General features: G+C 50.7%; 7 protein-coding genes across 7 annotated transcripts; 4 read left to right on the top strand and 3 right to left on the bottom strand.

The window, feature by feature from the left end:
* Window positions 1–1,681: 1,681 nt before the first annotated feature.
* On the top strand, window positions 1,682–3,140 carry BKA67DRAFT_538472 (uncharacterized protein; the record flags this gene model as incomplete). The annotated part of the gene is made up of 5 exons (XM_046100471.1): window positions 1,682–1,794; window positions 1,862–2,015; window positions 2,096–2,181; window positions 2,266–2,578; window positions 2,688–3,140. 5 exons carry the CDS (start codon window positions 1,682–1,684, stop codon window positions 3,138–3,140), a joined length of 1,119 nt encoding a protein of 372 aa, XP_045954943.1.
* A 1,419-nt stretch (window positions 3,141–4,559) lies between these two features.
* On the bottom strand, window positions 4,560–9,512 carry BKA67DRAFT_538471 (P-loop containing nucleoside triphosphate hydrolase protein; the record flags this gene model as incomplete). The annotated part of the gene is made up of 5 exons (XM_046100470.1): window positions 4,560–4,761; window positions 4,829–8,771; window positions 8,862–8,955; window positions 9,015–9,041; window positions 9,096–9,512. 5 exons carry the CDS (start codon window positions 9,510–9,512, stop codon window positions 4,560–4,562), a joined length of 4,683 nt encoding a protein of 1,560 aa, XP_045954942.1.
* A 2,975-nt stretch (window positions 9,513–12,487) lies between these two features.
* On the top strand, window positions 12,488–14,310 carry BKA67DRAFT_363807 (P-loop containing nucleoside triphosphate hydrolase protein). Its single transcript, XM_046096440.1, has 6 exons — window positions 12,488–12,563; window positions 12,624–12,744; window positions 12,804–13,224; window positions 13,303–13,421; window positions 13,597–13,791; window positions 13,855–14,310. Exons 2-6 carry the CDS (start codon window positions 12,725–12,727, stop codon window positions 14,270–14,272), a joined length of 1,173 nt encoding a protein of 390 aa, XP_045954941.1. The 5' UTR covers window positions 12,488–12,563; window positions 12,624–12,724; the 3' UTR covers window positions 14,273–14,310.
* Window positions 14,311–14,356: 46 nt separating this feature from the next.
* Window positions 14,357–15,164, top strand: BKA67DRAFT_363837 (uncharacterized protein). The gene has a single exon (XM_046096441.1). The coding sequence runs from the start codon at window positions 14,442–14,444 to the stop codon at window positions 15,075–15,077; it is 636 nt and encodes a 211-aa protein (XP_045954940.1). The 5' UTR covers window positions 14,357–14,441; the 3' UTR covers window positions 15,078–15,164.
* A 1,074-nt stretch (window positions 15,165–16,238) lies between these two features.
* Window positions 16,239–18,832, bottom strand: BKA67DRAFT_661408 (uncharacterized protein; the record flags this gene model as incomplete). Its single annotated transcript, XM_046107805.1, has 3 exons — window positions 16,239–17,207; window positions 17,261–17,377; window positions 17,435–18,832. The coding sequence occupies 3 exons, from the start codon at window positions 18,830–18,832 to the stop codon at window positions 16,239–16,241; spliced, it is 2,484 nt and encodes an 827-aa protein (XP_045954939.1).
* A 501-nt stretch (window positions 18,833–19,333) lies between these two features.
* On the top strand, window positions 19,334–21,464 carry BKA67DRAFT_574773 (TRAPP trafficking subunit Trs65-domain-containing protein). Its single transcript, XM_046103449.1, has 2 exons — window positions 19,334–19,671; window positions 19,733–21,464. The coding sequence occupies exons 1-2, from the start codon at window positions 19,506–19,508 to the stop codon at window positions 21,409–21,411; spliced, it is 1,845 nt and encodes a 614-aa protein (XP_045954938.1). The 5' UTR covers window positions 19,334–19,505; the 3' UTR covers window positions 21,412–21,464.
* A 2,306-nt stretch (window positions 21,465–23,770) lies between these two features.
* Window positions 23,771–25,687, bottom strand: BKA67DRAFT_363590 (uncharacterized protein). Its single transcript, XM_046096439.1, has 3 exons — window positions 25,621–25,687; window positions 25,159–25,311; window positions 23,771–24,494 (listed from the first exon to the last, which is right to left on the bottom strand). Exons 2-3 carry the CDS (start codon window positions 25,190–25,192, stop codon window positions 23,857–23,859), a joined length of 672 nt encoding a protein of 223 aa, XP_045954937.1. The 5' UTR covers window positions 25,193–25,311; window positions 25,621–25,687; the 3' UTR covers window positions 23,771–23,856.
* Between the last annotated feature and the right edge of the window lie 1,494 nt (window positions 25,688–27,181).

Genomic DNA, 27,181 nt, shown 5'->3' with positions numbered 1-27,181 from the left:
AGAAGGTCCGCGGCATCCCCACGCCGACTGCTAGTCCCAAGATGCGAACCGCATTGCCCGAGAAGCCTCTCTCCAAGAGCAAGCAGAGCCAGCTTGTCTTTCCGTCCAAGTCCATATCAGCCACAGCGTCTACTCCCGCCTCGAAAGAACCAAAGAAGAGACGAAAGGCTCTGCCCAAGAAGGCCGAATCAAAGCCCAAGCCAACCATCAAAAACGTATTCAAAGCCACGAAGGCTCAAGTTGCCCCTTCTGCTAAGATACCAGCTAAGCGAAGTCTGGAATCCGATCTGCATTCCTCTACAGATGCAAAATCTATCTGGAACTCAGACTTTAGCTTGCGTCCTTCTGCTGCTAGTAGACAGAAGGGGGATAGTTCTGGCTTGGAAAGTCTTGCCGACCAGTCTGCCATTAACACACAACTACAGTCGGAATCAATTTCTCAAAACAAGCCAATTAAACCAAACCAACCAGAACGGTTGACCGAAACCATCAGCCCGCCGTCAAAACCACGAGGATTTGCGGCTCTAATAGAATAATGTGTCTATATTGTATAGGTCCCCCAGAAAATGGCCGGCGCCCATTCTACGTGAAAATTTCTTTTCGTTTCAGATGCGCATATACCCCCGCCGAGCTGATACGTACATCTCGACAACTACGATTTTGCATACAGGACATCCATTTTACCTAGGAATGGATGTCTCAGAGGCGTTGATGGTTTTTCTTTTGCTCAAGAGCTGAGCGGTGTTCGGCCTATTGAGGCACAACGGGACGATACTTTTACCATATGATGGATCGAGAGTAGCAGAAACGGGACTGGGCATACGCCTGGCATCCCCGAGGGAAAAAAAAAACTAGCAAATGCAATGAGAACGAATTCACCATTTACAAGACTCGAGATACATTTTCGTGATTGGATGAAGATACTATCAATCTAACCACTGTCGCTAGTGCAGCGGCAGAAAAATATTTAGATCATCAATGAGGAAACCGAAGGCGCTCAAGGCCGCGCAGACAATCCTACCCGGCTGAACAGCAGAACAATTACGTTGTACCAATTTCGACTCAAACAGTGCGGGGTACGCAGAGTGTTATCCCCCGTTGAAGTTATAGTCTCTTCACGGCTAGGAATAACATAGAAAGTTGAATTATTGAAAGTTTGAATGCTGCTGAGTAAAATGCTGACAGACTGTACCCGTCCTTCCTATTCCAGCCAGACGACGGGGGTCCATGACGATTCGGAAGGGAATCACAGCTTGACCACTATACTGACGCGCAATCGCCAAGCCGGCATTTGCCTCGTAGTCTATTCGCAACAAATATCGACCGCGCAAGCCAATCTCCACGTGCCGGCCAGTGGCAGCTTCACCTGCAGCTGCACGCCGGCCAGAGTGATACCATACCACGATGTGTCAGTGATATCCCTCTTAGTCATGTTGATACCTTCTGCATGCAGCCTATTCTCCGATGAGACGTCGCCACGGTATCGATGCCGGCGATGTGCTTTCCAAAGCGCGGCTATAATGTCGGGGGAAAGCTGGAATATGCAGCTCTATAAGACATAGCTGCCATCCCTGAGAGATGATACCCCGACCTCAGCCAGGGGATCATCAGCTCTTGGGCGAGAACGCCAAGTCCAACAATAGAAGTTCAGCTATTTTTCCATCCAAACAATCAAGAGATGATGTCTCTTCTCCGGACCACTGCCATCCTCCTGGCAGCAAGCCCTATCGCATCCGCGTACCCTGCCAAGCGAGACGCCAGTGTCTGTACGGAAATCCGTCAGCGTGTACCCTGGTGAGCCTATACATAGTATGCGAGTATATATTTCGCTACGAGTTGCTGATCACTATCTTACCACAAGGTCAAACCTCACCATAGAGGAGAAGGACTCTTATATTCAAGCCGACCTCTGTCTGATCAATTCCCCCTCAAAGGGCGAAATTCCGGGCGCCGTCTCCCGATGGGATGATCTCCAGTGGCCACATGTCGTCCAGACTGATTCGGTCCACTTCGTTGTAAGTCATCGAGGCATCTGAGGTGGGGCTTCTTCTCGTAAGAACACAAGGAAGACATAGGGGTACTGATGAGGCATAAGGGCGCTTTCCTGCCGTTCCATCGCTACTACATGACGGCCCACGAGCGTCTAATCAAGGACGAATGTGGATATACCGGACGCATGCCGTATGTATTATCTATCGGTTCTTTTCTCTCCTCTTCATGCATCCCCCCCCCCACACGATCACCGCTCACACAGAATCAAAACAGCTACTGGGACGAGACCGCTGATATCTTGACCTTCCCCGAGACGGACATGTGGAGCGAGGCGTACTTCGGCGGCGACGGAACGGGCCAGGGCAACTGCGTCGAGACGGGCCCCTTTGCGAATCTCACGCTGCGCTGGGTCCAGGACGGCTCGGTCTCGGAGCACTGTCTGACCCGCCGCTTCAGCCAGCGCTCGCTGCAGGCCGCCAGCCTCGACAACATCGCCAGGTGCAGCGTCATCGGGAACTACACCGATGCCTGGCAGTGCTTCTCCAACGGACCCCACGGCTCAGGACATGGCGGGGTGGGCGGTATTGTACGTTTGGCTTGTCATTTTCATTTTCTATCTTGTTCCTTCTTTGTCTTCAAAGTAATGTGCGCTGTTGGCCTCGCGCCCCGGCTGACTTGGAAACACAATTATGCAGATGAGTGATGCCACGCTGAGCCCCGGCGACCCCAGCTTCTATCTCCACCACTCCTGGCTCGACAAGCTCTGGTGGGATTGGCAGGCCCTGGACCTACCAGCTCGACTGACAGACATTGGAGGCCCCAACCTGCCCGGGTCAGACGCTTTCCCCGGGGGAGGCGGTGGTGGAGGGTTTCCCGGAGGCAACGGCTCATTCCCCTTCCCCGGCGGCAATGGTAGCTTCCCCGGCTTCCCAGGAAGCCCCGGAGGAGGAGGAGGCGGTGGTGGCGGTGGAGGCAAACTCCCCGGCAACGGCAAAGGCACGGGTCCCGAGTTCACGGACTACTTTGGCGACAACGGCAATATCACGACGCTAAACCACAGGTTGTACATGGCGGAGATTTTCCCCAACATCACGATTGCCGATATCATGGATATCGGGGGCGATGTCATCTGTTCCGAGTATCTCTAAACAGTCGTACCGTGTAGCTAAGCATGGAAGACGTGCCTTCCCACTTGAAAATTATAAAAGGCTATGCCATTTTGTGTTTCACTTGTCCTGGTGTGCTGGGCCAAATAAAACCGATTATATATCCGTGCCGTCGTTTGCGGCCATGACAGCGGTTTGTTGTATATTCGCTCAAGATTGAAATACCTCCTGAGCCACGCTCAAAATCTTGCATCCGTAGGGGACGAGTTGAGTGACATTTCCCACAAAGGCCGAGAACCCCAACGGACTCCCATCTCGCCATCACGGCTCTCCTGCTTCGCGACGGACGGGACTTGTTACATCGGGTGAGGGGGGTGCCGCCGGGGCTGTGCCTGTCGACGTGCAACAATGCATGAGGCCTGGTTCGCGACCCAATCGCCGCTGCTTCCTTGACCTACTTGCCCACTTACCTACATACCTACCTAGCTACCAGCAGGATCGGCCACGTAACCTCTGATCCGCGGTATGTGAGTTGGGCTCCAGCTATACCACGAAGCCTCCGCTCCGGTCCAGTATCTGTTGTATCTGGGTTTTTTTTTTCCTGCCATCGGAGTTGTACGAAGCTCAAACTCTGAGCACGCGACCGCCAATCTCGAACTTCGCCATATCATGTGGAACAAAGAGGTTAGTTATGAAGCGCGTTGAGTTGGTATCGGATACCACTTCAAATACCCTTTGCAAACTTCATACAAGTGCTCAAGTCGTCCGTATTGGTTTTGTGCCTATCATATTTACTGCCTCCAGAGCATTTCGGAGCTCTCCATTGAGAGATAGTCACAACGCCACCAAATATGATCACGTTGAAAAATTGGCAAACTTCGGACAGTTTTTGTTTATTAACTGTTGACATCAGGGGCGTGCTGGCCCTTTTGGGCGGAGCCCATGCGTTTTCGCACTTACATCCGCCGACTTGTCATCCTCGATAGCAATGCATAAAGCTATTCAGATAAGTTCTAGTAGCAGATCGGCCGTCTGTAGTGGTCTCGATCTGCCCGTCTCGGTGGTGCCCTACGCCCAAGTGGGAATGTATATATCAGATCTTTTTCCCCAGTACCTGCACTCCACACATAATCCATACGGCCAGGATGGTGATACTGACATGAGGGAGGCATTCGCCACGCTGTACTCTTCGCCCTTACTTTAGCCCTCTAATCTTTGGTTCAGATGCCGCACAATGAAGACACTCAAATACAGTCGCTAGGTATGGCAAGTGTAAACCCAAACTCCACAATTCCTGTAATGTTGATGCTTTTGCAGGGTATGAAACGTTGCTAGGCCAAGACCTGAGCAATAAAATGAAAGTATGCCTCACCAGAACGCCTTACAATGCAATATAATACCCACCGGCATCGCGAACTGCAAGAAACTGTGCCACAGTGACACTCGAGAAACGACACCGTTTTAGTGTTTGGCTTTCGAGGGTTCACCTCGAGAAGAGCCATTCGCACCGCCTGAGCCAGACGACTTCGGCTTGTCAGCGACAGCACTCTTCTCAGCCTGCTTCAGCTGTTGATAGAGCGTTGACAGCCGTGGGCCAGTCATCTGTTTGCTTTCTGACTCTTTGTCTTTCTCATTAGCTGGGATTCGCTGAGAAATAAACCTCCTGTTTTGTCATCAGTGAATATTCGTAACGCATATCAGTTGTCCGTTGTCAGTAGAGGTGAACTTACCAGAGCTTCGGCTTGATCTCATCAATGTTCAGCTCAGGAGTCTTGGGTAATCCTTCAATGAAGTTGCCGATCGCTGTGATCTCTGATTTCAAGATCTTCGCTCTAGCTTTGGCGACAGGGATATTGGCTTTAGTGCAAGACTCCACGCGCTGAACATGCGACCAGATCGGCTGCATGAGAGCCTGTATGATGGGTTGGTTTTTCCTATCGTCCTCCTCCTCAAGCTCAGCTCGTCTTCGAGCGTCGTCCACGCCACCACGGTGATCATCCTCTAAGCGAGGTTGCTTGCGTCGTGCTGCCTCGTCAATTCCACCACTCGGCTTACGTTTCGAGATCGGCCTTGCAGAGTCGCGATCAATTTCACGAGAGCGGCCGTGATCTCGAGAATGTGAACGATTCAGTTCGCGGTCCCTTGGATCTTTCTTTCGAGGCGCTGGAGAAGCGGATGCGCTGGCCTTGCTTCGCCCATTTGCGAGTGCCAGAGCCGACTTTTTGTTGTTTCGGTGATGATTCTCGACGACGCGTTTGGCTTCTTGATCGTCCGAGTGAACGGCAGTCAAGACAGACAGAAGATATTCGGAGCGACGGACCAAGTGAACAGCTCCGGGGGCCTTGGCACCCTTGTCGTCACCTTGCTCACGCGCAGCTTTCTTCTCTACGCGGTGTTCTTCAAGGAAGAATTTGTCCTGCATGCCCAATTCTCTGTCATCACGGATGTTGGTCCAAGCACCAAATCCATAACGGTCAATTCCGACCATCAGCATGCCGTCTTCTTTGGCACCCCATTCGCAACTGTAGTGTGCAGCCTTGGTGGCCTCGGCGAGACGGAAATCGTGAAAGTCGGAATGCTCATTGATAACCCGCCGGAGAAGCTTCAACTGAGGCGGTCGTTCGAGGATGGTCTCCGCGTTGATCTTTTTGATTTCCCCAAAGTCAAACATGACGGCTTTCACATCCTTCTTGGTCAGCTTCTTTCTAGTCTGCTGTTCCTGTTGTCGAAGCTCGTCTTCGTTCCTTTCTTTAGCATCGTGAGCGGCTTGAACCAGATCATCGAGAAGCGCATGGATAAAATCCCGATCACGGTCGCTGAGACGTGCATCGCGCAAAAGCTCATCCGGCCGGTCGTGGAAATAGCCATAGCGCATGAAAGCCCTAATAAGGTTGCGGGTTTCTTTTTCGTTGAGTGGCCGTCGAGGATCAGAACGCAGGGCTCGTTGTTGCTCGAGGCGTTCCTGTTTGAGCTGCTCTCGCTCGCGCTTCTTAGCCGCTCGCTCAGCCCTATCAGAGTCGCCGTTGGCTTGTGCACCTTTAAGGGCTGCACGTCTCGGAGCGCTTTCATCCACAACTCGCTGGAGGTACTCCTCGTTCTTCTTCTTATCCTCTTCAGCTTTGATAGCAACCAATTCGTCCGCAGGGATAATCTGGTCCCAGTCGAGGGCCAGATCGTCAACCTTGACGTCAGTGTACTGCATGAAGTTGTCCCAGTCAATACCACCAGTACTCAGATTCATCTTGTCAGAAACCTGAGTCTTGGTGACTTCAGCATTCTCCAGGATAGATTCAATATCAAGCTGCTCCAAGCGTTCTTGGTTGCCTGATTGTTCGAACATCTTCTGCGATCGCATCTTGAGAATCCACTGTATGTCGTCGGCTGATTTGGCTTCGTCAACCTTGAGACCGCGCTGCTTGAACTCTTCTCGGAATGCCTTGCCATCATCCGTGACACCGGCTTGAATGGCCAGGTACTCAAGCAAAAGCTTATTACGAGCACGCTCAAGCACTTCCTCTTCGATAGTTTCCTTGGAAACAAGTCGATACACCATGACAGGCTTTTTCTGGCCGATACGGTGAGCGCGAGCCATAGCCTGCAGGTCAGCCTGGGGATTCCAGTCCGAATCAAAAATGATGACCGTGTCTGCAGTCATTAAATTGATGCCGAGACCTCCAGCTCTGGTCGACAACAAGAAGCAGAAATCCTGACTTTCTTCAGCGTTGAAGTGATTTATGGCGAGACGACGAGGACCAGCAGCAACCGTTCCATCCAGGCGTTGAAACTGATATCCGCGAAGCCGGAGGTAGTCACCGAGGATATCGAGCATCTTGACCATCTGACTGAAGATCAAGACACGATGATTGTCCTTTCTCAGCTTGGTGAGCAGCTGGTCTAGTAACATCATCTTTCCACTGCTGGTTATGAGTCCCTTGATTTGGTCTTCTCGTCGTTCACTTCCAGCGAGTACCCTATCCTCAGCACCCGGGAACATGTACGGGTGGTTGCTGACTTTCTTCAGCTCCATGACGACGTTCAATAGGGACTGTTTTTGGCCAGTGTTGCCTTGGTTGAGCGCAGCGTAGTTGCGCGTCAGGATGTTTTTATAGTACTCGAGCTGGACGTCAGACAACTCGACACGAATGATTTTTTCTGTCTTTGGTGGCAGGTCAGATTCAACAGTCTCCTTGGTACGCCGCAAGATGTAAGGGGCGATGGCCGCGTGGAGGTCTTGGAGTTTCTCCTGGGCATCGGCACTTTGCAACGTTTCAAGGTCCTCGTCAATGACAACCTTGCCTGGGTTTAAGAAGTCGAGAAGAGCAGAAAGCTCAGCCAGGTTATTCTGGATTGGGGTGCCCGTAATCAAGAGCCTGGCGGGGGCACCGAAGCTGACCAGTTCAGCATAAAGCTTCGACTCTTTGTTCTTCAGACGGTGGGCTTCATCAACAGCAAGTGCTTGCCACTTCAAGGTCCGCAGAAAATCAGCGTCAGAAAGGATGTACTCGTATGATGTTACCAGGACGTTGAACTTGGTCCTCTTTGGATTTCCATTCACCAGCAGTTCATGCTCGCGGATGGTGCTGCGAGCTTCACTATTACCGAGGTAAACGACATAGTTCAGATCCGGCGACCATAGATTAAAGGTGTCACACCAGGCAGGAATGACACTGAGAGGCGCGACGACCAGGAAGGGGCCTTCTTGCTGACGCTCATTGCGCAACCAACTGAGCCAGGAAACACTTTGTACGGTCTTTCCGAGACCCATCTCATCGGCCAGGATGACGTTGTTTCCGCGGCACCAGTTCAGACAGAGAAAGTTGAGACCAGTAAGTTGGAAGTTCCTCAGCTCTCCGTTCGTAACGAAGTCGGGCTGCTTGTCAAGCTTCAAGAATTTGGTTCGTGTATTGAGGTTAGATTCGTACTTGTCGGATTGCCAGGTACGCGACTGGCGGTCGAGGAATTGATCAATCTTGTCTTGGGCATCATCACGGATCGCGGAGGCAAGCTCCCAGGTACAACACTCATATGTGAGACCTTTCCATTTGACGAAGTACTCTTTACCTTCGTCTCCGTGTCGCACGGCAACGATGCGTTCGACTTTGGTGTAATCCGCCAGTGCATCTTGCTCACGTTCCTTGTCGAGCAAGTACTGCTCTCGAGTCTCGGGTGGGATATCGTCTCCAGCGAACTTCAAGTCGATCTCGTATTCGACAGACTTCTTGAAATAATTCTCCAGCTTACGGACGCCACGGTAACCTCTGAGAGTGTCCCACAAGTCCCAAGTGTTGTGAAGATGTGACTTACCCTCCCATTTGATGTTGTACTCGAAGTCGTCCTTCGTAGCATCGATGGTCAACTCGCCGCCGTCTGTAACCCGATGGCCGACGACCTTTTCTATGTAGGGTGTATCGTCAATGATATCGTCTCCACCCCAATAAGCTGGGGTGGCTTCGTCGTCGTCCTCATCAACGTCACTCTCAGCGTACATGCCGGCTTGAATAGTTGATGCGTTCCTGCTTGACCAACGCTTCTCAGCGAAGACAGTGCTAGAAGAGGCCTGTGCCTGCTGACGACGTGCCTTATTTCTGAAAGTCTTTCCGCGAGCGCCGCCGTATGTATCCGAATCAGAGTCGTCGACGGGTGTGTGTCGGACAGGAGTTGCTCGTTTCGAAGCTGTGGGTGAGGTCAGCATTGGTGGAGTAGGTAGGCGATGATGAGGATGGTGATGGCGATGAGGATGATGGATGGATGGGTTGAGCTTACATTGTTGGGAGATCTGCTCGACGCGTCGCCTCTTGACAGACCGTCTGTTGACAGGCACGACATCGGAATCCGAGTCTTCTTCATCAGAATCAACCTGCTTAGTGAGTAAATACCACGTTTTTGATAGAGTTGTGACATTTGACGATGACTTACAACTTTTGGTTGCTTCGTGGGTCGGGACTGGCATGTTGGTTAGCTAGCTGGATTGGAGAGAAAATTTTTCTTTTCACCTACGCTTCTCCTCAAACCGTACAGCTCTGGGTTGGCGTTGATGAAGTCCTCCTCGTCATTAGCGACTTTACGCTTGTTGGACTGCCGCGAGTCGTTGGATGCCGATCGTTCTTCCTGAGCGACATCACTGTGGGAGGGAGCAGGGCTCTCGGCCATATCGAAGTCGGCATCCTCTGATCGGTGGTCATTATCGGATTCACTGGAAGCAATGGCGTCCTGTTCCTCCGTGTAGGTATTCTCATGCTCGTCGGCGGACTCGTGATGCTCGGCTGCAGTGGAGGGCAAAGGACGGGCAGTAAGGGCGCCATTGGTCTCGGACAGGTCGCTCTCACTGCGGGCATGGCCATTGGCGTCGTCGGCATCGTAGGACACTGAGTAGGAGTAGCCATTGGCAGTTTCGGGCTCAGGTGAGCTCGACATGTTGACTGTCGGATGCTAGGCCCGTAAAGCTGCCTGCTGGAGACGACGAGGTTAGCAAGGACTTGGGTGATTGAGCGAATATGCCAACTGGAGGGGTAGGGAGATCAAGTGAGGGCGATTGCAGCAAGACAGAGGGATTCGCATCATCATGGAGAAGGAGCCAAATTGATCGTCCGGCGCATCTTGGGCCGTTGGTCGATGAGGACGAGGCTGGTCTTGGATGGAAATAGTGTGCGAGCTGGGGAGGGCCACAGAAGGGTGATGAGGGGATTTTGAGACGTCCATCAGCTCTGCAGGATCTGGTTCTATCGAAGCCGACGCGTCGGAACAGCTCGAACAGTGTTAAGGCCTTGATGGCCGGGGGCACGTGGCGTCGATTTCGTGATGATTTTCGATGCTCTGCGAGTGAGGGTACAAGCACAGTACAGCACAGCACGGCAGATGCTGTTGGCCAGGACGCGGCTGCAGCAGAGACAACAAAAGCGACAAGGAAATAGACTTACAAGGCATCAACTACACACCCCAGGCAGCACGACAACAAGTGCAATGAGAATTATCGGAGATGTGTGGTGGTGATGTTCAGGGAGTAGCTTAAGGCTTCCCCGTGGGTGGTGGGTGCTAGAGGCCTGTAGCAGTGGAAATCGATGAGAGGATCAAGTACAAATGACTTCCGATGACTTGGGGTGAGAGTCGGAAGCGAAACTGCGGAAGGGGCCTGGCCTTGGGCAAAGGGTGCTGCTAGAGGTTGCTTGAGGTGCTAACTTTTGGGTGCTAGGTCTTGGGAAGAGCAACGCTAGGCAGAGTTGGGCAAGGTGGGCAGAGAAACCCGTGCTTGGCCAGAGGTGGCCTAGCGTCCGCCCGTCAAAGTGGGATGCCCAGGCAGAGCCAGGTAAGTTATGGGAGGCAGCAGCAGATGTTGCGGCTCTCTGCGAATCTATGAATGAGTGAATGATTGGTACTGTAGGTCAGGTCAGGTCAGGATCAAGACGAACCGACGTCGGTTTTTGTGAAAGCAATGGGCAACAAAACAACTTAAAATCCATTCTGCGGCAACAACACTGCCTCTGTATGAGTTAACATCGACATCGACCCCTGAATCAGCAGCACTCATCGGATCCCATCGAGTAGGAGCATACAAATGTTGTCATTACTTGAGCAACATCCCGAGAATCCAAACCAAAGCCAGGACTTGCTGCGTCATCAACTCGCAAATCGGTGCACTCACATGAATGAAGTATTCATCTCCCTCTATTCAATCGATCATCCGACTTTGTAGCATATTGACAGTCGTCATCTTGAGTACCAAGGTTGCTCGCCGGTTTGCTTTGTTCGGCATGCGGGGCAATGCTCTCTCGTTACTGCTTGTTACATATTGTCACGCGACATTTTCGAGCTGCCAACCAAACCAACTGCATAACATAAGTTTCTTTGTCTCTGGATTTTGCGGGGCCGTTGTAACATGTGCGTAAGGGAGGCAGCAGACAGCAGCAGCAGACAGCAGCAGCAGACAGCAGCAGCAGACAGCAGCAGCAGACGAGGCAGCAGACAGCAGCAGCAGACAGCAGCAGACAGCAGCAGCAGCGGCAGACACAGTTTGTAAGGTTAGACAGGTAGGTACAGTAGCTTTGCTGTTGTTTAATACAAACTGCGCTCACTGAGTTCCATTCCTTCATGCCACGGTAATGGTCGGTAGGTCAGGTCTCAGTCCTATTTCGCCAGTGCATGTCTACTCCTGTGGATGACGACGAAACTTGGTAACTTCAGACAGACTGAGCGATCTGGAACAAAGCGGACGTGGGATTGAACAACAACATTCCAAGAGTTCTCCGAGCTTTCTAACCACACATTTGCCGATACTACCTCCAGTGTAGAACCGTCGCTGCATCCATGGGGCCGAGACATGTCAAGTTAGCTCCTGCTTCTTACATGATTCTTTGCATCTGTAATGGCTCTTTATGTCTGTGGCGAACTGATGCCCAATTCACCAGACTTCAGTAAATTACCAGGCATGTAATTCAAGTCGGGCTGGGCACTTCATGGCCACAGTAGAATTCCACCATACCGAAGATGTCTAGGATGTGGTGTGCAAGGCAGACCAGCATCTCAAAACTGTTGATATGTTCTAGACTAGCCTCGGAGCACGCTTCATGTGACTCGGACGGTTAAGTAGGTTAACACATAACTAGTCAGCCACACTGGAAGTCATGTCATGCCTGGGAGTAGCGGAATAGGGAGTGCACCCAGTCTCTGACCGTGTACTCAGGCTTGTGGTCAACTGGCACCCAATCAAAGCACGGCTTATTCAAAATAGCACCTACCCTAAAGGCAGCTGGAAAAAAAACATTGCCCCGCCATTGTGCGCCTCCATTGCCTGCGGGGCACAATCCTCATCGCAAAGCAACGCAGCCGAAACCAAACTCCTGCTCAAACCTAGTATTCACCCTCTCCTAACACAGCTTCACCTACCCAGTCAGACCGTTTAGAAGGTGCTCCGCTGAGCCAGGAGTCATACTACCAAAATGTCGGACAAGCTGACCCGTATAGCCATTGTCAACAGCGACAAATGTATGTGATCGTCTCTCCCAGCTATTCTTTCATGTGGCTGTCTCGGCATATCCAACCCTGGTTCTATCCAAGCAAGAGGCCTTCAGGATGTGCAGTCTGCCTCTTGTTGGAGGAGAAGAACAAATCCATGCCTGTACCCGTCTAAACAGAATATACTGACCAATTATTGTCCTATAGGCAAACCGCGCAAATGTATGTACCCTCATTTCGACTTCAAAGACGGACGGATCGGCCTCGAGTTCGCGGATGGCGTAGAGTTGAGCGCCAACGACGTATCTCCCGGCAATATTTGTCCTCTGATCTTCTTCAGTTGAGAAACGAGCCTGCGGTGCAATAACTAACATCGGCATTCAGGCAAGCAGGAGTGCAAGCGCTCATGTCCAGTCGTGCGCAGCGGTAAGCTGTGTATTGAGGTCCAGTCAGACTCCAAGCTCGCCTTCATCTCCGAGTCTCTCTGCATTGGTTGCGGTATTTGCCCCAAGAAATGTAAGTCCGCACGACCATCGACAAGATGAGATCCCCACGGCTTCTAATCGTCTCCTCAAGGCCCGTTCTCCGCCATTACTATCATCAACCTCCCTACAAATCTCGAGTCGCAAGTCACCCATCGATACTCGGCCAACAGCTTCAAGCTTCACCGTCTGCCTATGCCCCGTCCGGGCAATGTGTAAGTGGATCCACCAGCGGTCAGGATGGAGACGGAGTCTGACTGACGAATTTTTTCAGCCTTGGTCTGGTTGGAACAAACGGTATCGGAAAGTCGACTGCCCTGAAGATTCTCAGTGGTAAGCTCAAGCCCAACTTGGGTCGTCACGACAACCCGCCCGACTGGGAAGATGTCATCAAGCACTTTAGAGGATCTGAACTACAAAACTACTTCACCAAGATTCTTGAGGATGACCTCAAGGCTGTTGTCAAGCCCCAATACGTTGATCAGATCCCCAAGGCTATTCGCGGACCTGAGAAGTCCGTCAAGGCATTGATCACCGGAAGAGCTGCATTGGACAACGCCGAGACAGTATTGGAAGTCCTCGAGCTGAACCATCTTCTGGATCGTGATGTCGGGCAATTATCTGGTGGAGAACTTCAACGCTTTGCCATCGGAACTGTTTGTGTCCAGGACGCCGACGTCTACATGTTCGACGAGGTACGTGCCTTCTGTTTAGGAGATAACTTGAAAATCCCCTTGTCCCTGCCCAGATAGAGTAGTACTGACCTCTCACAGCCATCGTCATATCTCGATGTCAAGCAACGTCTCGCAGCTGCCCGAATCATTCGCTCCCTGGTCAAGTCCAACAACTACGTAATTGTCGTCGAGCACGATTTGTCAGTCCTCGATTATCTGTACGTATAGCAAACAACCTGCATCTTTGAAGTTTTCTTGGCCGTTCGAGAAAACTGGTCTAAAACCCATCTCGAGCCTTTCGGGGAATGAGACTATGGTAGCCTTGGACAAAACACAACCCCGAATATAATTTCCCTTTGTTAAAGAAAACTCAAACTAACTGGACGCACACAGGTCTGACTATGTATGCGTGCTCTATGGAAAACCCGCCGTGTACGGTGTTGTTACCCTTCCCCACTCTGTGAGGGAAGGTATCAACATCTTCTTGGACGGTCACATCCCCACAGAGAACTTGCGATTCCGTGAGGAATCCTTGACCTTCCGTATCTCCGAAGGTGCTGAAGACTATATGGCCAACAAAGATCGCGGGTAAGTTCAAATTTGATGCGCGCTTACCTGAAATTTATAGTGGCTAATGCATGTGGCTTGTAGTTTCACCTACCCCAAGATGCAGAAGACGCTTGGTAACTTCAACCTCAGCATCGATTCTGGAGATTTCACCGACTCTGAAATTATCGTCATGATGGGAGAGAACGGAACTGGCAAGACCACTTTCTGTAAGCTGCTGGCTGGTGCCTTGAAGCCCAATGGCACCCAGAAGGTCCCGGAGATGAAGATTAGCATGAAGCCGCAGACCATCACCCCCAAGTTCGAGGGTAGCGTCCGCCAGCTTTTCTTCAAGAAGATCCGAACTTCCTTCCTGTCGCCTCAGTTCCAGACCGATGTTGTTAAGCCCTTGAAGCTGGACGACTTCATTGACCAAGAGGTAACTTTTCACCGCCGAAACTCGTACTTGCTCTGGGTCTCCCTGCTAATATCTACCTTAGGTAAAAAACCTCTCTGGTGGTGAATTGCAGCGTGTCGCTATCGTGCTTGCGCTGGGTCTCCCTGCTGATATCTACCTTATTGATGAACCGTAAGTGTCGTCCAGAGTCTATTTTTTGTCTTTTTACGCATGTATTCGTGAGCACGAAGACTGAAACGGACGTTCGTGCTCTCATACGATTCTTGTTACCCCGATGTATCGACCAACAAACTCTATAACTTATTTGCTGATTTCAAATAGATCCGCCTACCTAGATTCGGAACAGAGAATTATCGCCGCTCGCGTCATAAAGAGGTTCATCATGCACGCCAAGAAGACTGCTTTTATTGTCGAGCACGATTTCATCATGGCTACGTACTTGGCTGACCGTGTCATCGTCTTCGATGGTCAACCTGGTGTTGACGCTCACGCCAACACGCCTCAGTCCCTGTTGACTGGCTGTAACACTTTCTTGAAGAACCTCGATGTTACTTTCCGTCGTGATCCTACCAACTACCGCCCCCGTATCAACAAGCTTAACAGTCAGCTTGACCAGGAGCAGAAGTCGGCTGGCAACTACGTGAGTAAACATGCTCTTTATGAATTGATTTCCATGCTAATAATCGATAGTTCTTCCTGGAGGAGGATAGTTCTTGAAAAGGTTGTGGGTCAGAAAAAAGACCGCAAGGAGAACAGCGGTCGTTATGAGAGTTACGATAGTCATGAGCATGCCTCTTCATCAGGCACCGGCGTTCTAGGCGTTAAAAACAAGATTAAGCGCCGCGCCACTGGTGCACACTCAGGATTAGATGAAGAGGATGGCGATGAGGCCAATGAGCCCAATGACTGACAATACGGCGGCAGTCCATCCCCTGTTTTCACATGGTCTTGCAGAGTTGCTCTAATCCAGTATACAACAGAGTGGGTATATGGAGCAATGTTCTGCAATATTGAGGAGCGAACGGGTTAAGAGGGCGACTGCCGCCTTGATTGCGCAATGTTTTTGTGCTAGATAGCCACAAGAATGCTAAATAATTGGGTGGAACAAATAGTTACCTATCAACCTTTGGATAGTCTCAAAACTTTGCATTCAGCACAGCTCGTCATGCTCCGGAGCATTTTACTTGGCTTCACAGCAACTTCTGTGGTGTTGACAGGTCCAGACACTGCCAATCTCTAGTGAGATTGTAGCTATGAACGAACTCGATGATTTGATATCCGATAATTCTTAACAATTCCTTTCGAAAAAAGCGCGGGTCAATGGGCAGACGACAAGACAAAGCATCAAACCTCCTTGCATCGTGTGTGATTGGTATATATGTATTTGCCCCTGATGGACGGTCCTAAATTCCCAGCGCCCAAAAACCAGCTAAACGCCCCCAACACCGTCCCACCTGGGAGTTTTGACCGGGACACATGGGCCCAGCACAGGCTCTGCCTTGCAGGAAGCCACCTCGCGGGCATGAGAGCTTGGCAGATGACGGTTTCAAGTGATAATCAAGACTCGACTCACAACGGCGCTTACGCCGCCACCATCCTGGCTCCCTCTTGCCGAAGCACCCCATGTACTGTAGGGCATCGTAACATGTCTTCGGCCTGGCATTGGATGAGATTTTGTCGGGGGCTTTCTGTTGTCACGAGATGAGATGGGCATGGCTTTTCCAGTAGATCAACCTGACATGGCATCGGAACTTTAGTAGATCTGAATGGAGCGACTGCGTGCACTTCTTTCGGCACTAATTGGATGTGATAGGATGGATCGCTGCAGCAAGAAGGAATAGCCTCAATTTTTCATAGCATCAATAGGGAAACTACTAGTAGTATCACAGTATGAGACTGTGTAATTTGCGTATTTTGTGGGCTTGGATAAATGTGTGGCAGGTTTCAGTTGAAGACAGTAGGGAAACAAGGTGTACCACAAGTCAGGATAAAATAGCACAACACAGAAGCGTTCAAAGTGTGATCAGACTTGATTACATAGCATATTCAACAGTGTTAGTCTCGAAACTATCTAATCCTCCTCGATTTCACCCTCTTCGCTGCCCGAATGAACACCGGGATCTTCTTCCTTAACTGCTACTACTGGGGGAGTCTTGGTCTTGTTACGGATAGGTGCAGGTGGGGAGCGCTCACGAGGTGTTCTTTCCCTTTTTAGCCTCTTTGAATCTCGGGAACCAACATCATCGTCGTCTCTGCGACGACGTGAAGAGGATGGTCGTGGCTCGTCGCCATATGGTAGCTCGTCGACAGGGCGTTCGACGCGACGACGGTATTGTCTTTCTCTTTCCTCCTCCCTGTCACGACGCTCTCTAGCATAGTCGTCGCGACGCGCGCGAAAGTCCCGGTCCCTATCTCTGTCCCTCTCGCGATCCCGGTCGCGCTCTCGCTCACGATCTCTGTCTCTGTCTCGCTCCCGATCACGGTCGCCACGATCCCGATCTCGTTCTCTTTCCCTATCACGATCGCGGCTTTCTCGGACGTCACGTTCCCGAAGTGAGTCCGAGGTGCGACGGTCAGACAACAAACTCTCGGCCATACTTGACTTACGATAGTTCTTCTCTCTTTCTGCGATCGCCTTTCGACGATCTGCTTCGTAGGCATCTGGTTCAGGGCTGCGGCTATGGCGTGAAGGCCGTGTGCGATCGCTGCGGTGAGATCTGTCTCCTCTATCTTTGTCTCGGTACATACCACGATCAAGAGATCTGTCTCGACGCTTTGCACGATCCCTGTCTTCCTCCTCGCGATCGCGCACACGACGAAGGACCTTCTCAAAAGCCCCACGACGAGAATCTTCCGAAGTAACTGCTTGAAATTCAGGAGCTCGGACGAGGCGTGGTCGTACCTTTTCCCAAGTGTCATCCGGAAGGATAGGAGGCTCCAGATGTTTGATGTGCGAGCGTAGATCATCAAAGGCACGTCGCTGCTGACGCTCTATTTGCTTGTCGTCATCCGAAGAGCGCTTGGCTTTCTTTTCCTGGAGCTATAGAGCAGTCAGTATAATAATGAGACCGGCGGACAAGAAAGGCGACTTACCCGCTCAAAGATTAGTGTGAGGATATCACGATTGATGTTAGCAGTTCGTCGATCATTCTTGATAACAGCTAGGAAGTCATCAAAGGTGGTCTTGGGGGTGAACTCAAAGCGGTTATCCTAGGTGGTCATATTAGCACTGGGTTGGTGGTCAGGGAACTGCAAGACAAAACCTACATCCATGACATCAAGAACATCATTTCTGGTGCCGCGTAGTGCACGCTCTTCCTCCTCTACCACGTCCCAGAAAAGGTCGATAGGGGTAGAGCCACTCTGGCCACATGCCTGCTTGTAACGTTCGTCATTTTCAATCAAAGGACGAATTTGAGTCCATTTGGTTCCAGCCTTGATATGTCCATCCCTTCGGAGCTCCTGGAGCAAGGCAATAAACGCGTCACGATGCTTGCGCTCGATACGACGCTTTTTGTTCTTCTGGTTCTGGCGAGCTTCGTTAAAGTTTCGCTCGAGTAACTTGACATGGTTCTGGAAAGCTGTGAGAATATCGAAGTCACTGAGAGTCTTGTACTTGTCGTCATTTTGGAAGGGTGCAGTGGATTTAAGGAGGCCCTGGGCCTCAGACCAGCGGGTGTACGGCTCCAACTTAAGCTGGGGCAACAGCTCGATGAGACCATCCATGGCACTCTTACGCAAACTGGCCTGCGACTCGACGTGGGCCTTCTTGAGCTCAAGGATATAGTCTTCGAAGAGCTGGCGGCGCTCATCGTCATTGTTGGTAGATCGGAAGATGGTTTCGCGCTCGATGATGGGTCGTGCAGTCTTCCATCGGGTGTAGTGCTTGATCTCCGGGTGGCTCTTGAGCATAGTTGCAAAATCGGCACGCAGCTTGGTCAGTCTCTCCTTTGCCCGTTCTTTGTCTTGTACGATAACATCCTGGCAATACTGTTCGAAAGCAACCTTTCTGTCTTTCGGATCCTTAATAGCGCGGTACTGGGGATCCTTGATGGTGGCTCGCATCGCCTGCTCCCAGGTCCAGTCTGATTGTACGCCGCTACGACGCAACAGCTTGATAAACGCAGCCTCGGCTTCTTCGGCTGTTGCATATTCGGGCTCGTTGCTCGCAGGCACGAAAGACTGCACTCTGGGGTCATTGCCATAGGTCAATTGACGAGACTCGGGAAGATATTCGCGGTCGTAGTCACGGTCACGGTCACGGTCACGGTCACGGTCACGGTTACGATCCCGGTCCCGGTCACGGCCACGATCACGATCGCGCCCTTGATCGTATGATGGGGTCGAATAGCCATCAGAAGGTCCCAGAGCGGCTGGAGTTGGCGGGCCGCTGTCGTGGCCGAGAGCTCTTTTGTAGGCATCAGGCATCTCCCATGAACTCTGCTTTGTTTCCGTGTTATACCAATACTTGCGACCGCCCTCTGCCGTGTACTCTTTCCAAGGCTGATTTGCGAGGGCGCGCTCAGCAGGCGACATCATCTCCTCGGGTTTGGTCCATTGCGTGACCTTGGTCAGGGGATTATAATAATATGCCCTGCCATCGGGGGTTGTATGTTCAGTCCAGGGACTGACGGGTTGGCCAAAATGGCCATTTGCGCCATTCATCGTCGCCAAGCCAAGGTGTCTTGATGGTGAAGCGTCGAGGTAGATGTTGACTTTGCAATGGCTGGCCAAATGGATGGATGGTTGGATGTGCAGTCGCGTGGCCGGCGGTTCTGCTTTAGAAAATTGCGACAGTACCTACCTCCGGAGCTACTTGATATGTGGGGCACCGCTCAAGCTTCAGCCACAATGACAACGAACCCACTAACCTAATCTTAAGGCTACAGTATTGTAGATAGGCAACTTATCGCATGTAACCTGTAATGAGCGTTAATGTACTTGACTTACGAAGCGAAGTGATTGAGGTACCACATAAGGACATATATGTATATATCAGGCATGTACGGAGAGTTGAATGCAGCTGTCACGTTGGCAGGGGAGCGCGGCAAGCGTGGGTACCTGCGCTGGCTGCAGGTGGTCTGGCGGTTGTTAGCCAAGTACACATGTAACTTGGGTTGGTGCGCTAGCTACAGCGACGTTAAGAGAACTAACTACAGGACGCTCATGTTACCCTTAACCTAGGGGGCTTCATGATTGCCTTCGCGACAGCTCGCCTTGTGGTTGATGTTTGTAGTTGCAGGCCGCAACCTGCTGGTTATACTGCTGTTGCAACACTCATGTGACAAGTCGATACTTGGCATGTACGTATCCCTAGTGGTAACCTAGGTCCTACACCATGCAGCCTGCCGTTCCCTCTGGCTGGGAGTTTGTCGACAGCTCGACCCTCACGTACTTCATTCCACTCGCTACCGATTTCGACGCCGAGGATGCTTTCCGATCGCCACGAGACAAGGGGAAAGAGCTGCTAGAGACCATACAACACCGCGATACGCTATTCTTCGGTATGGCCTGAACACACATTCCACGAAACCACCTTCTCACCTTACTCATCATAGTTACCAGATGAATCGGTCGACGTTTACCTGGCTTTGAGAACGCCTGCCGTCGAGGACGCCGTCTTGAGATCCTCTCTGGGGAGGCTGGTCATATCACTTGAGGCCAAGATTGTGAATAGCAGCACTCCCGACCGTGACAGCAACCCAGCGTCCGAAGTCATATACCTTGGAACCGTCCAAGAAACCCAGCATCCCGTCCTGATATCGCAAGACAAATCAGCACAGGACGATGGGTTCGTCTTCGCCGTATGGAAGCTGCCAGTCTTCCTCAGCAGGCCGAGGATAAGGTTGCAAGGACCTTCAGCCGTTTTCACAGCAAGCGCAAGCTTAAAGCCTGCGCAGCTGTCTCTTCCGAGTCAGCTAAAAGACGGCTACCTTCCCAGCGGCGTCGCAACTGGTCTCAATCTGCTCGAGTCTTTCAGCAATGATCCTGCGCTCAACGGAGTCCAGCCACGACTATCTGCCCTGCGCGTGTCCAGAGTTGCACCCTTGACTCAACAAGCCAAGGACATGCTGCAGCCTATCAAGTCATCGGCCAAGCAGCTCGCTCTACGTATATTCCCGGCGGTGCATTCCCGCATAAGGTTTGCCCGTCCCAATACTACGCCTCCCAGCCCGGCCATCATTGCGATGCTTGAGGTCGACTTCACACCTTTCTTTGAGTGTGAGATAGCACTTACAGCTGTCAGGATGACTGTTCCGGATGGTACGGTCCAAGACTTGAATTCCCAGCCAGCAATGAGCTTTCCCATGTCGTGCGTCGCTCATGATCATATTACTTTTCTACATCGCATCACACCTGAGGCGGTCGATACGCTGGCTAAGAATCCTACACGTGATCTGACTATCCAGATAGAGATGACCGCACTAGAACAGCTCGGCGTCTGTACGCCAAAGCTGACCATGGCCTGGACGACGTCTCTGGACTTTACCCTCCCGGTCAATCCAGGCTTTGGCTCTGCCATGCAACCTATACAGCGCTCGCATCGGCCAAGCCAATTGTCGATCAATAGCATAACTTCTCTCACTGCACCTGCCGTTCCCCCGGATTCGCTTCCTTCTTTCGAGGCTAGCAACAAGACAGAAGCCACTGTCCAAGGTCTTGGTGTTACAGTTACATTCACTGGGCCTCCGCCCTCCCAGAAGATCTACCCAGGCGATATTTTTGTATGGTCTGTCTTTGTCGTGAACCGCTTGCCATCTACTTCTACAGCGGCACCGCGGAAACTGGCTCTTTTAGCGATCCCAAAGCGGCGCCGCAACGAATCACGTGTCAACAGGCCGCCTTCGGTTTCACACGCCCCCGCAGGAGCCCCAAATAGCAAATTGAAATCATCTCACAAGGACCGGGCAATCGCTGATGCTGTCTTGGACGACAATGTTGTCCATGCTATGCAGCGCAGCAGTGTTGTTGACAGCACAGAAGTAGTGTCGTTGAGTGCCGACATCCGTGTTGGCCCCTTGGCGCCAGGCTCTTGTCACATAGCCGAGCTACGCTTTTTGGCGCTGAAGAGCGGCATTGTTGGCATCGAAGCAGTAAGAATACTCGACTTGGGGAATACAGAACATGTAGACATTCGTGAGCTACCTACTGTTTTTGTCGAGCAGCCAAAACATATTGCAGATGGAAGCAATGCGTCCGATATGGAAAGAAATGAAGAGCGGCTTGTTGCTGCAACTGCCTGAAATACAAAAGAACCAAGATACCTTTACACTAATGCAATGTGGATTTTTTATCACTTTTGATTTGGTGTCTCTCTGCTCCTACGTGGACATGTGAGTCTTCCATGCTGCTTTGGTCATCTAGGTAGGCATGGATACATCTCATGGTAGTGAGGCCCCTGTTTGAGCGAGTGCTGAATGGTTCTTCTTGAACCCCAGTGAATTAGTGTACTCCTTCATGCTATCCCCCAAACCAACCATATAAATCATTGCCCATGTTGCGTTACGGGTACAGGGAGCCACACCGCGAAAGACGCCGGGTGACCCTGAAGTCTGATCAATGTGCTCCACTGTTGGCACCATTGCCGGCGCCTCTTGTATTGATGGGTCACGCTTCGGAGACTGCATTTCCCTCCACTCTTATGATATCAGATGGTTAATTCCAGCAGCTTAGGGTACTGCCAACCATGGAAGTCGTCATCTTCTTACCCATGCTTAATATGATATGGAACGGCTCGCCACACATGCTTCGATTGGCGCTCGGCGAGTTGAGATCTACCAATCCTTGACGACCAAGCAGGGATTTGCCTTGATGCGAGGGCGGTAACGCCGCGGTTACCACCTCTGACGTCGTCTTTCTTGAGGATGCTGAGAAAAATGCTCGCCAAGCGTTGTCACCACTCTCAGTCAGCATGGAAACATGGTAGCGATGGGCTGAAACATCAGAACCTTGAAATATGGTCATGAATGCCCCCACAGTCAGGTTCCTCTAAGTCGTACTGTCCCTTTCTGCTGAATGTTGTTTCGACACTGTTCAGATCGCTTCGGCGTACCGCAGATATTCTGCCCAAGAATCACAAAAAGGATGATTAAACTAATCTCATTTCATCGGTTTTAATGTCTGCACTAGGCTCATTGAATTGGTCGACAGAATTGTTGCTGAGATATTGCTGGTCGAATTTATCCGCCGCTTTTGAGCCCTTAAAATAGTACATTGTGACTATCTCATTGGTGTCCGAATAGATTTGCCTAACGCATCGAATATCTATGGTGAGATATGCAAGTTCATGTTTAGTGCATGACAACGTAATAGCATGGGCTTCTTGAAGCCGGGCGCCGGCATCATCCATCAGATTGTGCTGGAGAACTATGCGTATCCAGGCGTCATGATGGGGGGAACAGGTCAGCACTCAGAATCGCTTTTACAATTGTGTGGACTATTTTGATAATTAGATATATTCTATTTAGCTGCATATGTTCCCAACATACCATGATCCCTCAAACATACCCACAGACACTCTGGTTGGAAAAAGGACTAATGCAAATATTGCAAACTCTCACATATACAAAATGTAGGTAGCCTTAGTATGATCGCAATCAGCGTTAGCAGTGCAGATGCTGTTGACGTTATGGCAAGACTGCCATGAGAGCCCACCGCCCCTCAATCATTGGAGTTGACCTATCTGGCATACTCTCTGACTGGGCAACACAGAAGTATAATTTCGTTGTCAGTAAAACACATGTGGGATGTTATCAATGCCACCACGGATATCATCAACGAGCTTGCTGACATGTTGACTATCAAAGGTGGAATAGTACCTATAATCGAGTTCTTCGGTCAAGGGACGAAACCTCCTCAGCCACGGGAATGTTCACGATATACAATATGGTATGCGGTTCCCAGAGGCCCTCTTCGTCCTTCTCGGCTACCTCACGGAGGCGACATCGGGACTATATTTCTCCATTTTGAAAAAGGATAATGCTAACCTCTGAATTTTCGCATTTGGCTTTGAGACTGGCGCATCCACAAAAGGGGCCTTAAGAAGGAGGGTATGCCGGCGCTCCCCTTTGGGGACGCTGACTACGACAGGATCCGGGCCAACGATGGATTAGTCTTCTGGGGCTTAGCGAATTGATACCGGGAAGACCATTGGGGCCAATGATCATGCCCGGCCGACAGGGGAGGGTGAACAAGGCCTAGGAAATTAACTTGAGAGGCATACCTCAATTAATAAGCATGCTGAGTATTAAAAGGCTGGGAGTGTGTTGAACTTGATGGCAGCCCGGCTGAAACCGGCTGCCGAGAATGTGCAATGAAGAAGCTTGATTATGTACCTTGTCGCGTTAGGAAACATTTTCGGAAATGGTTCGAGGCAAAATATTTTATTGCGAAATTTGACCGATTGTATGTTTTCCATTTCCTTATGATGTATCCTTATTGCGACAGCTGTCCATTTCGTCGTCGACTACAGCGCAACCGTGACGAACGGCAATTTTGTTGTGGAAAAGAGCTATAATAGCTCAGGCAATTATGTACAAGCAAGCCAATAAACAATTCATAGTGACCCTGTCCGTTCAGAGTCTAGCTTTTTGAATCCGTATCCCATATTCCTTGCCAAATAGCAAATAGTACAATGACAAACCCGAGAAAGAGCGAATGAATGGTTCACGTCTTTTTCCGTGTACATCTTAGTCGGTCTTTGCCTGACTGCGAGTTACTCTGGCAGTCCTACCCACGGGGGCGGGCTCTTTCTTCTCCTTCTTGGGGCGACCGCCCTTCTTCACAGCGGAGCTGACTTTGTCCAAAGCCTTCTTGAATGGAGAAGACTTCTGCTTCTTCTCGGGATGTGCTGCTGCTGGTTTATCCTCGGGCCCAGGCTCTCCATTTGTCGTTGCAGGCTCTTCTGCCTTGCGCTTCGCACCGGTCTTGGGCTTGACTGACGCTGGCTCACTCACAACGGGAACCGTGTCAGGCTTTGTCTCACCATCAGTCACTGTTGGTTGAGCGCCACCGGTGGTGGTGTCATCATTCTCTTGGGGAGCCTCCTTGGGAGCACTTGATGCAGTGTTAGCGGCGGTAGTCTCTGGCTTTGCAACATCATTCACCGCCGCAGATTTTGCTGTCGGCCCCTCGGCGTCTTGGACAACCTCTACCGATACGGGCTTGGGTGGTGATTGCTTTGCCTCTTCTTCAGGTGCTTTCGCGGCATCTGTCTCAGCATTGATAGGTGCCGAGCTGACCACGCTATCGCCTGTGTTATCAGGGTCTGTAGCCAACTGGTCAGCTAGGCTCTCAGGGGCCTTGATAGTAGAGTCTGTTGACTGTGCTGCTCCGCTGTTAGTTACAGTGCTCTTCATTTTAATCGACAGATTTGACAGATCATTAAATCCACTACGGGTATAGTGACAATAAGCTAATGCCACGACAAGCATGTGATGTGGCCGCATAGTAGAACAAAGATAATCCTGCGTGCTACTGAACTCCCCATGCTTGAGGCGACTCGCGAGAGGAAACTTGGGCATGTCATGAAAAATATTTCGCGCAAATTGATTCGTGATATGATTTCCCATACAGAAGATGTGTCAAACCAAATGCGCTGGGGGTACGAACCTGGCACAGGAGCAGCTGTTGTGCTGGATTCCCCAAGCCCTTTAACTGGCTCAAGCGCAGAGCTGGGTAGATCATTTTGTGGTGCGCTGCTCGCATTCACAGACTCACTGGCCGTCGCAGGCACTTTGGAAATTGGGTCTGTACTCTTTATCTCTTGGGTTTCTGGTGGCGTTGGCGGCGCATTGCCGCCAATGGTGCCGGCAGGCTGGGTGACTATTGGGACGTGACCTGGTCAGCGCATTGCGTCGCGCAATTGACAACAGCTTCGGATTCCATTGATAGTGACCACTTGGTTTTCCATGTTGCTCGCTCGAGCCAACAAAGTCGCAATGTTTATCAAAATTGCTCTGGGTGTCGCGTAGAATTGCGAAGAATCGTACCTCTGTTGGCGCTCTCGGTCGCGAAGTCGGCCATTGCGATGACGTAAGGGGTAAACTGCGGAAGCTCTGAAGAGTGTTTGGGCCGGGTTCAAGTATGCGGACTGGTCCGTGTACAATAGGTTATAAAGGACTATATCTGTGATAGATAATAGACTATTCGCGGTACGGGAATCAGAAGAAATTGGTATGAAAACGAGTTATTCTCGCGACGTACTACAAGTAGTGAATACAGAAGGAGATGGGACAAGGTGAAAGGTTGGTTTAAGCTGTAAGGTGCAACGACGTTAGAAGCTCAAACAAATCAGAGTCACGGACGGGTCGGGAAAACAATGAAGAAGCTACTTTCAGGGCCCTGCACACTTGCGCAATGCGCGCACACAAGGAGAAACTGGGGAAGAAAGGTAATCTCCGTTTCTTGTTTCGAGAGGGGAAGCATCGGGAGCTGCATGTGGTTCAGCTTACTTCATCAGTTACGACAACCTCCAATGCATACATGGGCCCTAATGCTGATTAAGCCTTGTCTGTAGTTTGTTCCGATCATGTTGTTCGCATACAGAGAGTTGATCAAATGAAACCTAGTTTCACGACCTAGCCAATAAGCTGAACATGTCCATTTGTAGACTGAGAGCGTTGCTGATTCGCCAATGCCGATGGATAACTTCTTTTGCGATGTATACAACACAACAAACAGTGCGCCTTAGCTCGACAAAAGCCTATGAGGCCTGTCAGCAGGCTTTGCGATCGAGGGACGGGATGGGTGGTTTCTCTGTCAAGACATGAACGGATCGGCAACCAGATTGTGCAGAAAGGTGGATGTGGAGCAGGTGCTCGGCCGTGCACAAACATGTACGGATCCATAGCTGTGGAGCAAGACATGACGAAATACCGATACACAGACCAAGTCCAAATCGCTTATGCTGTCTACATAGCTATGCTCGCTCCATTCTCTCTATTCAAAGGTTGTCAAACTCTAGTTAATCATGATATTTCAACATCTCTGGTATCACCCAGTCATTAGCTATTATCTCCTGAAAATAACGAAAGCATACGATTTTCCTCTTAGAAACCTCAATCACATTTGAGGTGTGTCTGAATCAGTTGCTCAGTACGCTTAGCCGTGCTAAATTGGATGGTGGAAACATAATTCTAATGGCCTAATCCAGCCACCAAACCTAGGCACTGGGTATCGGTGCCACCGAGCTTGGTGCATGTCTAAATGTTAGCCAATTACTTGCGTTCTATGCTTGGTAACAGCCAAGCTTTGTTACAGAATATCAAGTATCACAACTATATAGAGGAAGCAACGTCTACAATCACAAGCTCTAAAAAAGGAAAAGAATGACAGAATCCATAGAACCTTTCCTTTTAGTTGTCGAGATGCCGGTTTTCCGAATATCAGTTTCGCCAAGCTCTTGCCCAGATAGTGGACCTTCACGCCTTTGCCACGTGACTTGGCTGGCTAGAAGGCCGCGCTCTGTGAGTGGCTAATGGCAATGCATGGGGAGAGGTTAAGACCTTATGTTTTGAGGCCAAGAAACCCGATGGCCTGACTACAATCACTCGGCACGAGTTGCGCCACCACACCCGAATAACGATGGAGGGATCAGGGTGGTGACCGATGTCTTGGTAGGCTTGTGCCAATGTTCAAGTCATGTAACAGCCAATCAGCAACCCCCTCGGGCCTGTCGTATCATGATAGAGTCTACCGGCCATTTGCAGTTTGCATGCCATGATGGCGCAGGATGATGGTATAACCCTCTTGGTTCTCTTGGCACGCCGTTCAAGGTCTATGAACGTGTATCCTGGCGGTCCACCAGCCAGTAATGTTATCTTGATGCTATGAGTATAAAGATGTGATACTTTCCCCAGGTTTTGTCCTAGATTTATTGTGGAATTCAACGTCTGTGATCGCAAAGGTCATTAAATTTCTGCCTTTCAAGAAATCGTTTAGGTTTACAATCTACCACAGTACTGCAGACAGATAACTACGAATCACACTTCATGGAAGTATATTATATTACGA

This window comes from Truncatella angustata (assembly GCF_020726525.1).
Source record: "Truncatella angustata strain MPI-SDFR-AT-0073 chromosome Unknown BKA67scaffold_7, whole genome shotgun sequence".
NCBI classification, from domain to species: Eukaryota; Fungi; Ascomycota; class Sordariomycetes; order Amphisphaeriales; family Sporocadaceae; genus Truncatella; species Truncatella angustata.
This window is presented reverse-complemented; position numbering and strand designations above follow the sequence as displayed.

Coding starts and splice junctions, on each gene's coding strand:
- BKA67DRAFT_363807 (XM_046096440.1), top strand. CDS start 12,725: ATGCCCCGTCCGGGCAATGT. Junction 12,745..12,803: donor ATGCCCCGTCCGGGCAATGT/GTAAGTGGATCC, acceptor GAATTTTTTCAG/CCTTGGTCTGGTTGGAACAA. Junction 13,225..13,302: donor ACGTCTACATGTTCGACGAG/GTACGTGCCTTC, acceptor GACCTCTCACAG/CCATCGTCATATCTCGATGT.
- BKA67DRAFT_363837 (XM_046096441.1), top strand. CDS start 14,442: ATGTATCGACCAACAAACTCTATAACTTATTTGCTGATTTCAAATAGA.
- BKA67DRAFT_574773 (XM_046103449.1), top strand. CDS start 19,506: ATGCAGCCTGCCGTTCCCTCTGGCTGGGAGTTTGTCGACAGCTCGACC. Junction 19,672..19,732: donor CCGCGATACGCTATTCTTCG/GTATGGCCTGAA, acceptor CATAGTTACCAG/ATGAATCGGTCGACGTTTAC.
- BKA67DRAFT_363590 (XM_046096439.1), bottom strand. CDS start 25,192: ATGGCCGACTTCGCGACCGAGAGCGCCAACAGAG. Junction 24,495..25,158: donor GACCGAGAGCGCCAACAGAG/GTACGATTCTTC, acceptor ACAGCGGAGCAG/CACAGTCAACAGACTCTACT.